This window comes from Malaclemys terrapin, chromosome 18, assembly GCF_027887155.1.
Source record: "Malaclemys terrapin pileata isolate rMalTer1 chromosome 18, rMalTer1.hap1, whole genome shotgun sequence".
NCBI classification, from domain to species: Eukaryota; Metazoa; Chordata; order Testudines; family Emydidae; genus Malaclemys; species Malaclemys terrapin.
Window position 1 is genome coordinate 17,797,397 of NC_071522.1, and position 14,258 is coordinate 17,811,654.

Here is a 14,258-nt window from a genome sequence, read left to right on the forward strand (position 1 = left end):
TTGAATACCAATTACCATGGTAACAAGAGCTGTTGAGGTTTAGAAGTGCAGTTTCCCCAAGACTCTCATTTACACAGAGGTCTTATTTGACTGAATATATTAGTATCAGCTGAAGCATGGTGACACAATCATATTTATCAAGGTATTGCTTTTTAATTGGTCTCAACAAAGTGCTTCAGCAACTCAAAAGTTGGAGCTGGGGGTCTGAATTGAACTTGGGATTGTAAATCACTTACTGGCCTGCTGCTTGCCTCAATATACAGTGACTTAATTGTGTCATTGATAGAGACTGTGTCTCTTTTCTTGATTCACTGTTATTGTGATAACCGGGTCATGTAATCTGGATGGAAAAGAAACTTCCCATGATCACCACTAACCTCTAGGACACAAGAATTTGTGATCTACGATTTGGTTTCTTATAGCTGAGCTGACAGAGCAATCCTAAATAAAGATACTTAAAAAAAAAAAGTGTATTTAGGCCTTGAGAGAGCATCCTCTAGCAAACACCCTTTCCCTCCTACTCCACACTGAACCCCATTTTCTTCAAGACAAGCCATCAGAAACTTGCACCAAAGATACTGCTCTGCAGTGTTATTGGAACCACAGTTACTAACTGTACTATGCAGACAGGGCCGGCTTTAGGAAGTGCGGGGCCCGATTCGAACAGTTTCGACGGGGCCCCGACAGGGACGACTAAAAAAAAAAAAAAAAAACACGTTAAAAAAAAAAAACACGTGGGGCTTGTACTCACTGGGCTGCGCTCCTAGTCTTTGGCGGCGGGTCCTTCACTCGCTCCGGGTCTTTGGCGGCACTGAAGGACCCGCCGCCAAAGTGCCGCCAAAGACCCGGAGTGAGTGAAGGACCCGCTGCCAAAGACCTGGAGCGCCGCCAGGTGAGTAAAAATTAAAAAGGTGCCTCTAGCCAGGGAAGGGATTCTCTGCCACTTGCCCCCCACTCTGGGCAGCCCTGCCTCTGGCACGGGGCCCTCTTAAGCGCGGGGCCCGATTCGGGGGAATTGGTGGAATTGGCCTAAAGCCGGCCCTGTATGCAGATCAAATATGATATACTTTTTGAGTTGGTCTTCTGTCCATCACTGATGTTCCAGATAGGGAGGGGTCAGAGGTCAATCTCTCCTAAAAGACAACAGATATTGTAACTGGAGGTTGTGGAAGCTGCTCCTGGTGAATCCTAGAATAGATCGTACAAATTAGTGATGTTCCTTGAACATTTATTGCCTCAGTCTGTGAAACTAATAAAGGGGGATTCAGATAATCCACAGATGTTCACTTTGGTGCTGACATACCTGCATTAGTTGACAAAATACACCAGAGCAATATTCTTTCTGCAAATCTTCTTTGAATTGTTTTGCTGCCATTGGTTAGACTTTAATTTGAATCTTAACCTCCTGGTCTCAGCCTTTTGCTTTTTTAACTTGCATCCCAGCTCCTACATGATCACTTTGAGGAGCTAAGCTTTTAAAATGAAGGTTAGCTCACTGATGGCTTCTCCCTTCCATTCCTTTAAAGCCATATACAATACAAAAGTGGGGTCCAATCCTGCTCCCATTGAAATCTGAACTACCATTCATTCACTGGAAGCCAGAATGGGGCCTCACACTTCGGAATGCGTTGCATTAAGAACTACATTTGTTCAAACCCTTTACTATTATTTATACAAATACCATAGACATGCATGATGCTTTTGCATGCAAATAAGGCAACAAGGTCTCTGCCCCCAACAATCGTGGAGTCTGAATTATCACAGAGCAAGAGATGAGAAAACACCGTTTGGTGGGAGGAAGTAACTAGGATGGCAATAAAAACAAGCTTAAAGCTAACCTGAGGATTTTTCTTCATTGTATTTGGCTGGTAGAGGAACACTTGCAATGCTGATTCAGGAATGTGTTGCACTTTGTATAGCACAGGAGCACAGGACAGGCTGCTTAATTTCAGTATTGGAGGTGGAAGTTTATTCTGTCTTTTTTCACGAGTACAAAAAGATGCAATGAGCAAGACATTTAAAGGAATGCAAATATTCAGCTCTATTGCTTTACACGTCTATTTTCTTTTTCTTTTAGTTTTGACCTGGCACACAACCATAGCATTCCTGCAAACTAGTTAGTTATACTTACAGGTTTTGTTGCTAAAAGAGACAAACTGGACACACATGTCTTGGTGTTAGCTGGAAACCTTAGTTAGTATAATTTCAGTATTACCGACTTTGGGAAAGGGGCTGAGCTTTATATATATTGCTCCACTACTTCTGATTTTGTGATAGGAAAGCTAACATGGGACAAGTTAGCTGATGGTTGACTGCATCTCTGGCGTTTACTATAGTTTGCTAAACCTTCTTTATACAGGTGCCCAGTAAAGACTGTTTAATATTTTGTTCTGGAGTAGTCAAAGACAATTAATTGGATTGTACCATTTGAGATATGGATGTACATTTGCAGAAAGGAAAGCTTTCATATGGAAGAAACTTTCTGGCATAGTTCTTAAGGAACAGCTGTTTAATTATATAGAGTTTGGCCTTTTAAAGAGGGAAAGATTCTATTTCTGCAGTAGACTTTGGGGCAGTGGCACAAAGCACTCTCATACATTCCAGTTAAGGTGCAGATAAATTGGGAAAAATCCCCTTCTTCTGGTCTCATTTTTTCAGTGAATAGGTCACAGCATTTAACAGACCTCGTACAGACCTGGAAGAGCCGTGTAAATTGCATTTGTAACGATGTGTTTAATACAGAGTGTCTTTTGGCCAGGTCACAGTTGCAAAACTGTAATTCAGCTGAGGGGTTCTGATAATGTAATTATACATTACTGCAAAGCTTCAGTGGAGTGGTTATATGTTCTCAGAACCTTGAGAATGAATTACATTTTAGAAGTCTATGTGCTGAATATAATATACCAGACCTAATCTAGATAGCACAGAATGGGTTCTTATGGGTGGGTTCAATAATTCAAGAACAGGTATCAAAGTAAATCAGTCTTAATATTCTCTAGTTGTCATAACAAGCTTTTCCCAGTGGGATTCTTTCCACAACTAGGCAAGTGAGAGATGACTTCTTTCCAGAGGAGCACTGCTCTGCCTTTTACTTGTAAGATGCACGCAAACGTCATTTCAAATATTTCTAACTCTGTCTAAAGATTGGAGTAAGCAAGTTTTGGAATCCATGTAAATGTGTGCTTTTTTTTGTTTTTGTTTTTTCCTGTAAAGCTTTTTCAACCTTTTTGGTGACCTGTGACCAATACAGTTGTTCTCTTAAGGCAGAAACATATTGGGGTCAATTTGTATAAGCTGTTAGGTTCTTGTCCAGTAGAGCTCTAACAATAGAATGTTATAGCTATGCCAATTTACACCAGCTGGGGATCTGGCCCAATATGTTTATACTTTCATAGAATATCAGGGTTGGAAGGGACCTCAAGAGGTCATCTAGTCCAACTCCCTGCTCAAAGCAGGACCAATCCCCAACTAAATAAAAAAAATTACAAACATCTTGATCACAAGAGGATGAAATAATATAAAATATAAAAAGGCATTCCCATGGACGCCAACATTTGTCAGTGCCAAGGGGTCTGCATCTAGATGGCAGATTAATTTCTTTATGTTTATCAGCCACATAGGCTTCAGAGAAGTTAAATTTGAGATTAGCTAGTCAAAACCCCATGCACAAGCCCCTAAGAGTCTTGACTTAGGTTACAACTTGCAAGAAACACCACTGATTTAAGACAGACTTCGTTATTGTGATTAGAAGCAGCTCTATTCACCACCTGGAAGTGGTCCACAGGCCCCAGTTTGAAAACCACATCTCAAGTGGTAGAATTTCAACCATAGCTTAAAAAGAGATTTTAGTTGAACCTAGAATAGCAGCCAGCTTAGATGACAACTGTGCTATTAGTAGGATATCCTGATTTGATAGCTATAGAAGAAAAATTTAAATATAGATTTTACTTTTTTATTTTTGTATTCCCTATATTAAAATCTCAGATGGTTTGATGACAACAAGGATTTGCTGGATAGAACCCAGTTTGATCCCTGGCAAGAGACCACTTTTAGAAGTTGAAAGTTTCCTTTTAGTCTTTTGTAAACAAATTAATCTATCCTGCTGTTAACTCCTTCAATTATAAGAGTTTTAAAAAACCAATTTACTTGCAGCTATTTACACACTGCTGACTTTTTACATTTCTCGGCTCAAACAATGCAGCGCAAGGTGTTTCCCTTTGATTTTGTGATTTTTTTTTGGCAGCGATACAATGTTTGGGTTTCAAACACTGCTAGGCAATGTTTTATTTAAAAAAAAACAATCTTTTAAATTAAAAATAAGTGTGTGGAAACGTGGCTATTGATCTTTAAATGTTTATAAAAGCTTGTATTTATAAAGTAACTGAGCCACATATGATTTGGCACATCCTTTTAGGGCAAAAGGAGTATTTTTATACACTTTTAGAATAATTTGCACACCACCAACCTTAATAAAAGGAACTGGCATATACAGAGAGAAGTCAAGTGGCTATTTAATTACCTGCTTCTTAGTTAGGAAAGGTTTCAGAGTAGCAGCTGTGTTAGTCTGTAGCCGCAAAAAGAACAGGAGTACTAGAGTACCACAAGTACTCCTGTTCTTTTTTTTAGTTAGGAAAGGCAGTTAAAAAAGGGGTCATACTCAATAGGCTCCTGGTAATAGCTTGCTACTGGGACAGCTGAAGAGTGTCCGCCTCCCAGGATTTGCTGAATAGGTAATAATGGTGTGGGAACTGCTTGTTGGAAGGTATAGCTCAGAGTTCCATTGCAAGTGGATGACTGCGATGCTGCAACCATCTGTCTTGTGGTGCAACTGAATGCAAGAAGCCACAGAAGCATTCTTTACACACAAGTAGTCTCAAGAAGCCAGTCTGCCACCAGTACTTAATGATCAAAGTTTTTTACTTTAAAAGAACGAATAGGCTTTTTCAAACAGGAAAGCCCCTACCTCTCTGTCTGTCACAGACAATCGGGTACCATCTCAGTTCCTCTTTTCCTGCAGTCATTCTTCAGTACTGAGAGAGAGATGATCTCCAGGTTCTACCCTTTCCCAATATGCCCTCCTAAAAGGAAATTAAGAGATGACCCTCCGAACCCTTCCCCAACTCTTCCTGTGAGACAGGGCTGTTCCTTCCATTGCCTGAAGCTATCTCTGAGGGAGAGAGGCCTATGTCCGTGTTTTTCCTGAGTAGGGTGACCAGACAGCAAATGTGAAAAATCGGGATGGGGTGGGGGGTAATAGGAGCCTATATAAGAAAAAGACCCAAAAATCGGGACTGTCCCTATAAAATCGGGACATCTGGTCACCCTTTTCCTGACAGAAAAGTCAGGTAATGTTGAGGGTGTGTTTGTGTGTGGGGGGGGAGGTGTCTGCAGATGTCTTCTTTCTTTCTGCTCCCCCAGTCCTTTCTTCCTGGAGCTCTAACCTTAACTATATTGGAGGAGAATAAGTCCTGCTTCTTAGAGTTTAGGTGTCTTCCCCCTCCCCCCCAATAAAAATTTAATCTGTCACAGTCCTTTGCCTACTTTAATGAGGTAAACTAGAGGTTCCCAAAGAGAGGTCCACACAGCACTTCTGTCAGGCAGTGGAGAGCTGGGTGGCCATGTCAATACCTGTGGCTCATTTGCTTTTAATGCCATTAAACAGTAAGAAATAATACATTAAATATGTTCTTAATGCTAATTTTCCATGTAAGCAGTTGCTGTAGCTGCCACAAACACGTAATATGATTGCAGATGCGCCAATAGGTGCCCACGAGATGAACTCTGTGTGATGTCCATGCTGTGAAAAAGTTTGAGAGCTCCAGAGAGAAGCCTCCCACCACCTGTGAATTGGGAGTTTATTGTCCTTGTTTTACAAATAGGGAAATTGAGGGAGCAGAGGGGTTAAGTGACATTCCCAAAGTGCTACCATGAATCAGTCAATGCCAGAGCTGGAAATAGAACCCAGGTGTCTGTGCTCCTAGACCCATGCTGCAAGAACTACACCACACACAATAGTGTGCACCTGACTTTTTCAGTTAGACTAATGTGTATTCTGAGCACAAGTCCTGCTGTTCAAAATAGCACTTTGAATGATGAAGTTAATGTTGTCAACCTTTTCCTAGCATTTTATGTAGTGAGAACACTAGGCCAGAGGCCAGCAAATGGAATGCTGCAGCATGCCCAAGCAGGAGAAGACTGCTACACCATATTGCATCATAATAGCTCCAAAGGAAGAGCTCTGATGGTCCCAGTTACATTATTCTCTCTCTCTCTCATAGATTGTGGAATTAAATAAAGGAAGAAAAACTATATTGTTAAGGATTTAAATTGACAAATACAAAACTGTGAAAAGCCAAATATTCCATCTTTTTATCATGTTATTCTTTTAGCCTCACCATGTGTTTGTAGAAGGTCAAATAAATGAGGCCTCATGCTTAATGTTTATGTACATAATGATGTAGACTACCAGATCACTATCCCTAAGGGCTTACAGTCTAAAAGCCCATCTATTATTTATATTGTATATAGAATCAGAAATGTGTATGGTATTTTACAGACACATTAAAGACCCAAAGAATTTAAACGCTGATCCTTCAAAGGGATCCACAGATTTCCTCCTTGATTACAAGAGAACTCTATACAGGCATAAGTGTCTGCCCATGTATATCTCTTTACAGGATTTGGACTTAGCTTACACTTTCTAGGATAAGTGGTAAATATATGTTGTTGGTGGATGGAGCATGAAGGGCAAGATCAGCAGCAATACGATCATGCAGGAGTTTTATTTGGTGATGCAGTTGCCATGTGACAATGGTAAAGAATAATTTTCTTCTAACACTGAACAATCTTTTGTAATCAGTAGGTGAATATTTTCCTTTGGCTGATTACAAAAGAACTGATTTGTCTTGGGAGATATTCAACAATTCTGGGTGTATATGAAAACAAATTAAATACTCAGTCTGTGGATGTCAAAATGCCATCAAAGTCTCTTGATGCCCTCTACTGGCCAAAATGCTGTGTACATGAAAGAACAGGTTTAGTGGTTTGTTATGCTCCTTGTTCTGCAGGCCAGGCAACAGGGTACTATCCCGGTTTGTCCCACTCTTCAATGACTAGACACCATTATAATTACACATCACTGGTCTAATGTGACACTAGCAGCATATTAAATCCACATTCCATTGATGCACACCACATATTAGATAAACTGGAGTTTAGAACATGGCAATTTAGCAGGGAAAAGTCCAAAAAGGACATGATGGTTTTGAAAGAATGTATAGTGCTCTGTTTGAAATAAGAACAGGAGTACTTGTGGCACCTTAGAGACTAACAAATGTATTTGAACATAAGCTTTCTTGGGCTACAGCCCACTTCATCGGATGCATAGAATGGAACATATACTAAGGATATATATATATATATATACACACACACATACAGAGAACATGAAAAAGTGGGAGTTGTCCTACCAACTCTAAGAGGCTAATTAATTAAGAGAAAAAAAACTTGTTAGTGATAATCAAGATAGCCCATTACAGACAGTTTGACAAGAGGTGCGAGAATACTTAACAGGGGGAAATAGATTCAATGTGTGTAATGGCTCAGCCATTCCCATTCTCTATTCAAGCCTAATTATTGGTGTCTAATTTGCATATTAATTCAAATACAGCAGTTTCTCATTGGAGTCTGTTTTTGAAGCTTTTCTGTTGCAAAATTGCCATCTTTAAGTCTGTTACTGAGTGGCCAGAGAGGTTGAAGTGTTCTCCTACTGGTTTTTGAATGTTATGATTCCTGATGTCAGATTTGTATCCGTTTATTCTTTTGCCTAGAGACTATCCCGTTTGGCCAATGTACATGGCAGAGGGGCATTGCTGGCACATGATGGCATATATCACATTGGTAGATGTGCAGGTGAACGAGCCCCTGATGGTGTGGCTGATGTGATTAGGTCCTATGATGATGTCACTTGAATAGATATGTGGACAGAGTTGGCATCGGGCTTTGTTGCAAGGATAGGTTCCTGGGTTAGTGTTTTTGTTCTGTGGTGTGGGGTTGCTGGTATTTGCTTCAGGTTGGGGGGCTATCTGTAAACGAGGACAGGTCTGTCTCCCAAGATCTGTGAGAGTGAGGGATCATCTTTCAGGATAGGTTGTAAATCTTCGATGATGCGCTGGAGAGGTTTTAGTTGGGGGCTGAAGGTGATGGCTAGTGGTGTTCTGTTATTTTCTTTGTTGGTCCTGTCTTGCAGTAGGTGACTTCTGGGTACTCGTCTGGCTCTGTCAATCTGTTATTTTCACTTCAGCAGGTGGGTATTGTAGTTTTAAGAATGCTTGATAGAGATCTTGTAGGTGCTTGTCTCTGAGGGATTGAAGCAAATGCGGTTATATCTTAGAGGTTGGCTGTAGACAATGGATCGTGTGGTGTGTCCTGGATGGAAGCTGGAGGCATGTAGATTAGTATAGCGGTCAGTAGGTTTCTGGTGTAGGGAGGTATTTATGTGACCATCGCTTATTAGCACAGTGGTGTCCAGGAAATGGACCGCTTGTGTGGATTGGTCTAGGCTGAGGTTGATGGTGGGATGGAAATCGTTGAAATCATGGTGGAAAAGAAGCCCTTGAGGAATTCCACCATTCCACTAGTGAATTATGAATGTATAAAAGAAATACAATTTGTCTATAGTGTAATAGCATACAAGACTTCTCTCTAAGCAAGGAACTATATCAACCCAATTTCATTAATAATGGAAATAAAGCTGTAGGCTTTGATGCATTTGGTGACCATATGATGGTCCTCAGTACTTTGCATATTCATGCCAACATGTACAACACTCCTTCTGCATACTGTGCCTATTGTAGTCTGAGAATCCACATTGCCTATTACAATTGATACATTTGAAACACTTCACTACTTAGTATCTTTATTGCAGAGAAAGGTAAAATATATACAGTCTGCATAAGGGTGCATGTAGAAATGTATCTCCTGCAAATTTCCCAAAAGCTTTAACATTCTGGCTGGGTTTTTTAACATTGTTTCACTTAAAAGAAGAGAACATTCTATAACCTTATAAAACAGATGGACAACAAACTTCTCAGGTCTATCTGAGGACACAACTTTATATTAGTAAGGAGTTTGGATGACCAAGTAAACCAACCACCTTTAGCAGGGTTAAACCCAATGATTTTTTTTTTAAATCTATTTGAATCAGTGTTTGTGCCCAAAATTCAAAATATCCATTGTTCGTGAGCTTAAAATCATAGTAAAGTGCAGTTAAAGTTAGAGTGTTTTGTTTTTCTTATCCAACTTGGAGAATATGTATTTGGTGAATAGATTTAAACCCCACCATTATAGAGTACCTATAAAAGGTACTCATTTTAGCCCAAGCCAGTCCCTATCCTCAACCCTATTCATCCTTATATTACTCAAAACATCATCCTTGTTTTTTGTTTTTTTAAAGTAATCCCTCCTTAGTCCATGGTATATTTAAGGAAGGAGCCACTCCTTGGGAAAATGCTGACATCACTAGCAATGAATGATAAACACTATCAGTATCATTGGGGGAGGGGGAGTGTCTTCACCTACCACTCCCTGTCCCCACATGGACTTTTTTTATTTCTTACTATAAAAAAATCAACATAATTCCTGTGCTATAGCTCCTGTTTTATGGACCTATTTAAATAAGCACACAGTAGATTTGTAAGGCTCAGAAAGGAGCTTTTAATTGTATCCTAAAGAAAAGATGATATCTGTATTCTTCATCTCCTGCCTTGCCAAATGACTATTACTGTACTCTTGCTATTGACATCCAAATGTTTACTTTATTTTACATTAAAATTACCAATTTATTTTTTTGTCCTGCTGTAGATTTCCAATTAACATTCACTGTTGTTCAGAATGAAAACTAACTCCCTTGTGGCTGTCTGACAAAACAATATCCACAGGTTTGTTGCAGTCATATCGCAGAAAAAAAAATTGCATTAGCAATGAAGATTTTTGAATGATATTTTTCTAGCGCAGTAACAGAAAAATGTATCACACTATCTTATGAGTTATTGGAATGTTTATTTACTTTTCACTTAAATCACACTCTTAATAGAAGAATATGATAAAAGGATGCAAGTTCTACAAAGTGACAGATGAATGACTTTTCATAAACTGGCATGTTTAGTTCAAAGTATGGGCAGTAGCCTTTGCAATTTGGGAGAAGAAAAAGTTAAACACAACTATGTACTTTATTTATAAAAGACAGGCTAAGCTGCATCTTAAAAATTAATCTGCTTATTCAGTATCTATTCCTAATCGTCTAACTATAGTTTTAGCTGCAGCCATACAGTAGAACAGAAGCTTACTACAGGTAAGAATGAGTGGTGGGGAAATAAACACTTAGATTTTACTGATCAAAAAATGCAGAAAAATAAACATTGTTTTAAGTGATACATACAAAATGAGTCTCTAAATAAGGTACTTTAGAATGATTTCCATTAGAAAATCTTTAGGCATTATTTAATGCATGTTAGTTCACACAATGACTAGTGTTAAATGTTAACGTCTTTGGCCAAATTTTCAGATGCGGACACTGACTTCGGGTGCCCAAGGTGAGTCACAATGTCACACTGGGCTCACAAAATCAGTGGACACTTGAAATTTGTTGACCTGTTCTTTGAGCACATTGAGCTGATCCAGAAATCTTCAGGTATTTGACAAATTTCATAGAATATTTCATAGTATAGTTTCAGAATGCATTGAAAAAATATATTTTGTCACTTTACGTATAATTTTTATTTAAGTAGCTCTCAAGTTATACAGAAGTTAAACATTGTTCAAGCAAGTATCTTTTAAAAAGTAAGGAAGTTTTGCCTCTGTAAAATTAAGCTTCTTTTTACTATACTAATATGTAAATAAGGGCTGATCCAAAAGCCACTGAAGTCAATGGAAAGATTCACATTTACTTTGATGGATTGTGGAACAAGTCCATATAAAGTAAGCTTAATTAAAGGACCTCAAAGGACTTCACAAATATTAATGTCCTCACAACACCCATGTAAGGTAGGTGAATATACCCATTGTATAAATAGGCAAACTACGTTTTGCTTTTAGCAAGAGTCACACAATGTATAATGCTGTGCTGACACTACGATATATACTATGGTGCAAGAAAACTGTCAAAGCAATCCAGAGTCTGAGTGATTCCGCTGTAGCTCATATCTGTCTCTTATCACACACAGCACTGTACAGTGTGCGCCTCCTGCTCAAAGCAAAACTAACTCTATCCATTTGCAAAATTGGTATAATCACCTACTGTACATAGGTTTGTGACTACTGATTAATATTTGTGAAATGCTCCCACAAGAAAAAGGAAAGATCCAGGCCCTATGTCCTGTCTTTGTTAACTCCTTCAGAATATCAACCCCCCCCCCCTTTTTTTTTTTAAATACTGGAAGTAATAACTAACCCGTTTTAGAAACCACTCACCAGTGTCTAGATTAATTCCAATTCCAACATTTATTAAATGTATTTCTCCTCAAGGCCTAAGTTTTACTATGATGTCACATTCTTACATTTCTAAATGGAACATTTCAATACTGACAAGTCTTGACTTCCAAAAAATAGTTTAAGATTAAGATGCTTTTAACCTATTCTACATTAAAGAAAAAGCTTCCTATCTACTAAGGTTGCTTAAATGAACTAGTGCAGAGAATTGAAGTCTTTATTACAATGCACTTATTTTGCGTCTGCACCTCTACCATTCAGACAATTCATTTAGACATTCTTAGGGGGATATGGTTATTTATTTAAAGAAATGTTGAAGCAGTATTTATAGAATTCAGGAGGGGAAAATGATGGTTTGCCAGAATATTGCACTCACCAGCAAACTGGTATGGCAAGGAAGAGGGGGCAAACCCCCCAAAACCTTATATACAAATGCTTCTGGAGAGATCCTCAAAAAATGTATTGTAACAAAAGTATTGTCTTATTGGTTTCTCTGCTGCCCTTTCAGTACTTCCTTTACACTGCATGGAGACTACTTTTTTGCAATCTTTTGTTTTTCTTTTCAACTTCCTTTAGTATATCTTGCAGTTTCTTAGAAGTTTGCGTCAAGAATGCAAAGCTTTCCTTTAAATTGCTAGTCCCGTGCTCTCTGCATATGTTCTCAAGCCCATCAAACCACTGGAGGGTCTTCTCAAGTTCTGCCTGAACCATTTTCTGTTCTTCTAATTCTGCTAAAAGGGCCTGTCCAGCAGACACTTCGACCTTGTATTGTTTCTGTAGTTGATCAATTTCACCTTGAAGAGTTTGAAACTGTTCCTTACTGTAGGGGTACTGCTCGTGGACCTTGTCTTCAGGAAGCAAAACATTTTTAGGGATGTTTAACACCAACTGCAAAAGCATTTGTTCCATTTTGCTGAAGAGGTGATCAAAGCGCTCCTTCATGAAGAGAAGAAATTTCTCTGTGCTCTTACGGATTTGGAATGGACTGATCTTAGAGTCAGGAAAGCCTTCTAATTTCTTCAGAATGACTCTTTCCACAACCAGCATCATTTCAAACAGGTAGTCTTGAAATGCAATGTAGACCCTAAGCATACATGTCTGAGGGGTAAAACCAAAGAACTGGGCTTCATATGCCATAGGATTCACTGACATCTTGGCTAAAAGAAGTCAACCATAGACAATGTGGAACTCTGTAAAGGAAAAAAGGAACATAAGTACAAATCTGTATTTTGGAAAGGGTGAGTTGTATTAGCAGTCTATTACACCATTAACCTCACTTATGAAGAGCAGAGTTCAAGTTTGAATTTAGGGGAATTTAAAGAATTTGGTTCTTAATCTAGTCCTTTTTCTGCCCAGCAGGACATAATTTGCCAGTCTTTGACTCAGAGGAAACTACATCCTATTCTATTACCAGTGCTAACCATGACTAGAACCTTACATTAAAATCTAAATTCTATTGTTATTAGGCCCAAGGAGGGATTCCGTAGAATGTAAATAGAACCTTCTTTTGTAGTGTTTGAATGCACAAGTGATGCATGGTGTCAACAGTTGTAGACCTCTCTGAACATATTACACTGTGTTATAGATCAGTGGTTTCCAAACCTTTTTGATTGCGCACTCCTATCAGTAAAAATTTTTTGAGCACGCACCTCCTGCCGCACCGGCTCTACCATTTTTGCCAAAGCCAAAGCCAAAAAAAAAAGCGCCACTCAGACTCCCGAAGCAAAAAAAAAAAACAAACAAAGAAAAAACCCGCTCCTTCTGCTGCGCACCCCCAAGGATCCTCTTGTGCACCCCACTTTAGAGACCACTGTTATAGATAAATATGTCAATATCGTAACTGTTTGGAAAAGCCCTGCAGACATAATTATCAATACACGGTCACACTGTGTATGGAAGCAGTTTCCCTGTCACACTGGAGGTGAAGTTTCTGTGCTGCAGGTGTTCCAATACAAGTCTTCTCAGGCATTTGTGTTGACAGGGTAGGACCAAGACCCCAGTTAGTCGATTATAATAGGATGAGCTCCCCCTTTAAGCAGTTTACCAGCCTCTATCCCACTAACAGTCACAGACCCCTACTGTGTACAAGCCTTTTCAAATCAGACCAAGGACCAGACCGGCACCTTGGGAAGGTTTTGAAGTGACTGACATCGGTCATAATTAAGGGGGGGGGAGATCCCCCCTGGATAATTAAGCCACAGCATTAGGCTCTGAGAAAATTCAACACAGGGTGAGAGCAGACAACAGCAGGCAGTTCTCATTGGGAGCGTTTCCTCGGCAGATCTCAAAGCGCTTTGCAAAGCAGGTCAGGCTCTTTAGCCCCATTGTACAGATGGGGAAACTGAGGCACGGGGACGGGCAATGACTTGCCCTAGCTCCCCCCGCAGGCGCAGCGCCAACCCTCACCCTGGTGCTCTATCCCCATGGCCCTACCACTCCCCAGGCCCAATGGGTGGGGGCTGCTTGGGCCCTCAGGCCCTGGCTCCCTCTTGGCTTGGTAGGACCCGTCGCCTGGGCCCAGGCTCCCGCGGCCTTTGGGATTGGGGCGCCACCTTCCCCGGCTCCCAAGCGAGAGGGGGCCGCTGGCCTAGGGAAGCCTCCCCGCCCACTCCCCTTGGCCTCTCACCGGGCGGGCGAACGGCAGCGCTCGAGCTAGCCTGGCTCCCAACCGCCGCTTCCCGCCTCATTCGAACGCCCGCCCCCGGCAGGAGCGCCACCACTCAGCGCCTCCAGCCGCGCCCGCGCGCTCAGCGCCCACCTCCCAAACCAAT

At 40.3% G+C, this 14,258-nt stretch overlaps 1 protein-coding gene across 1 annotated transcript; it reads right to left on the bottom strand.

Moving 5' to 3' along the window:
- Nucleotides 1-7,418: 7,418 nt before the first annotated feature.
- On the bottom strand, nucleotides 7,419-14,198 carry MIS12 (MIS12 kinetochore complex component). Its single transcript, XM_054008289.1, has 2 exons — nucleotides 14,114-14,198; nucleotides 7,419-12,677 (listed from the first exon to the last, which is right to left on the bottom strand). Exon 2 carries the CDS (start codon nucleotides 12,637-12,639, stop codon nucleotides 12,004-12,006), a length of 636 nt encoding a protein of 211 aa, XP_053864264.1. The 5' UTR covers nucleotides 12,640-12,677; nucleotides 14,114-14,198; the 3' UTR covers nucleotides 7,419-12,003.
- Nucleotides 14,199-14,258: the final 60 nt, after the last annotated feature.

What these genes read in the sequence shown, in the direction of transcription:
- MIS12 (XM_054008289.1), bottom strand. Translation starts at nt 12,639, where the DNA reads ATGTCAGTGAATCCTATGGCATATGAAGCCCAGTTCTTTGGTTTTACC.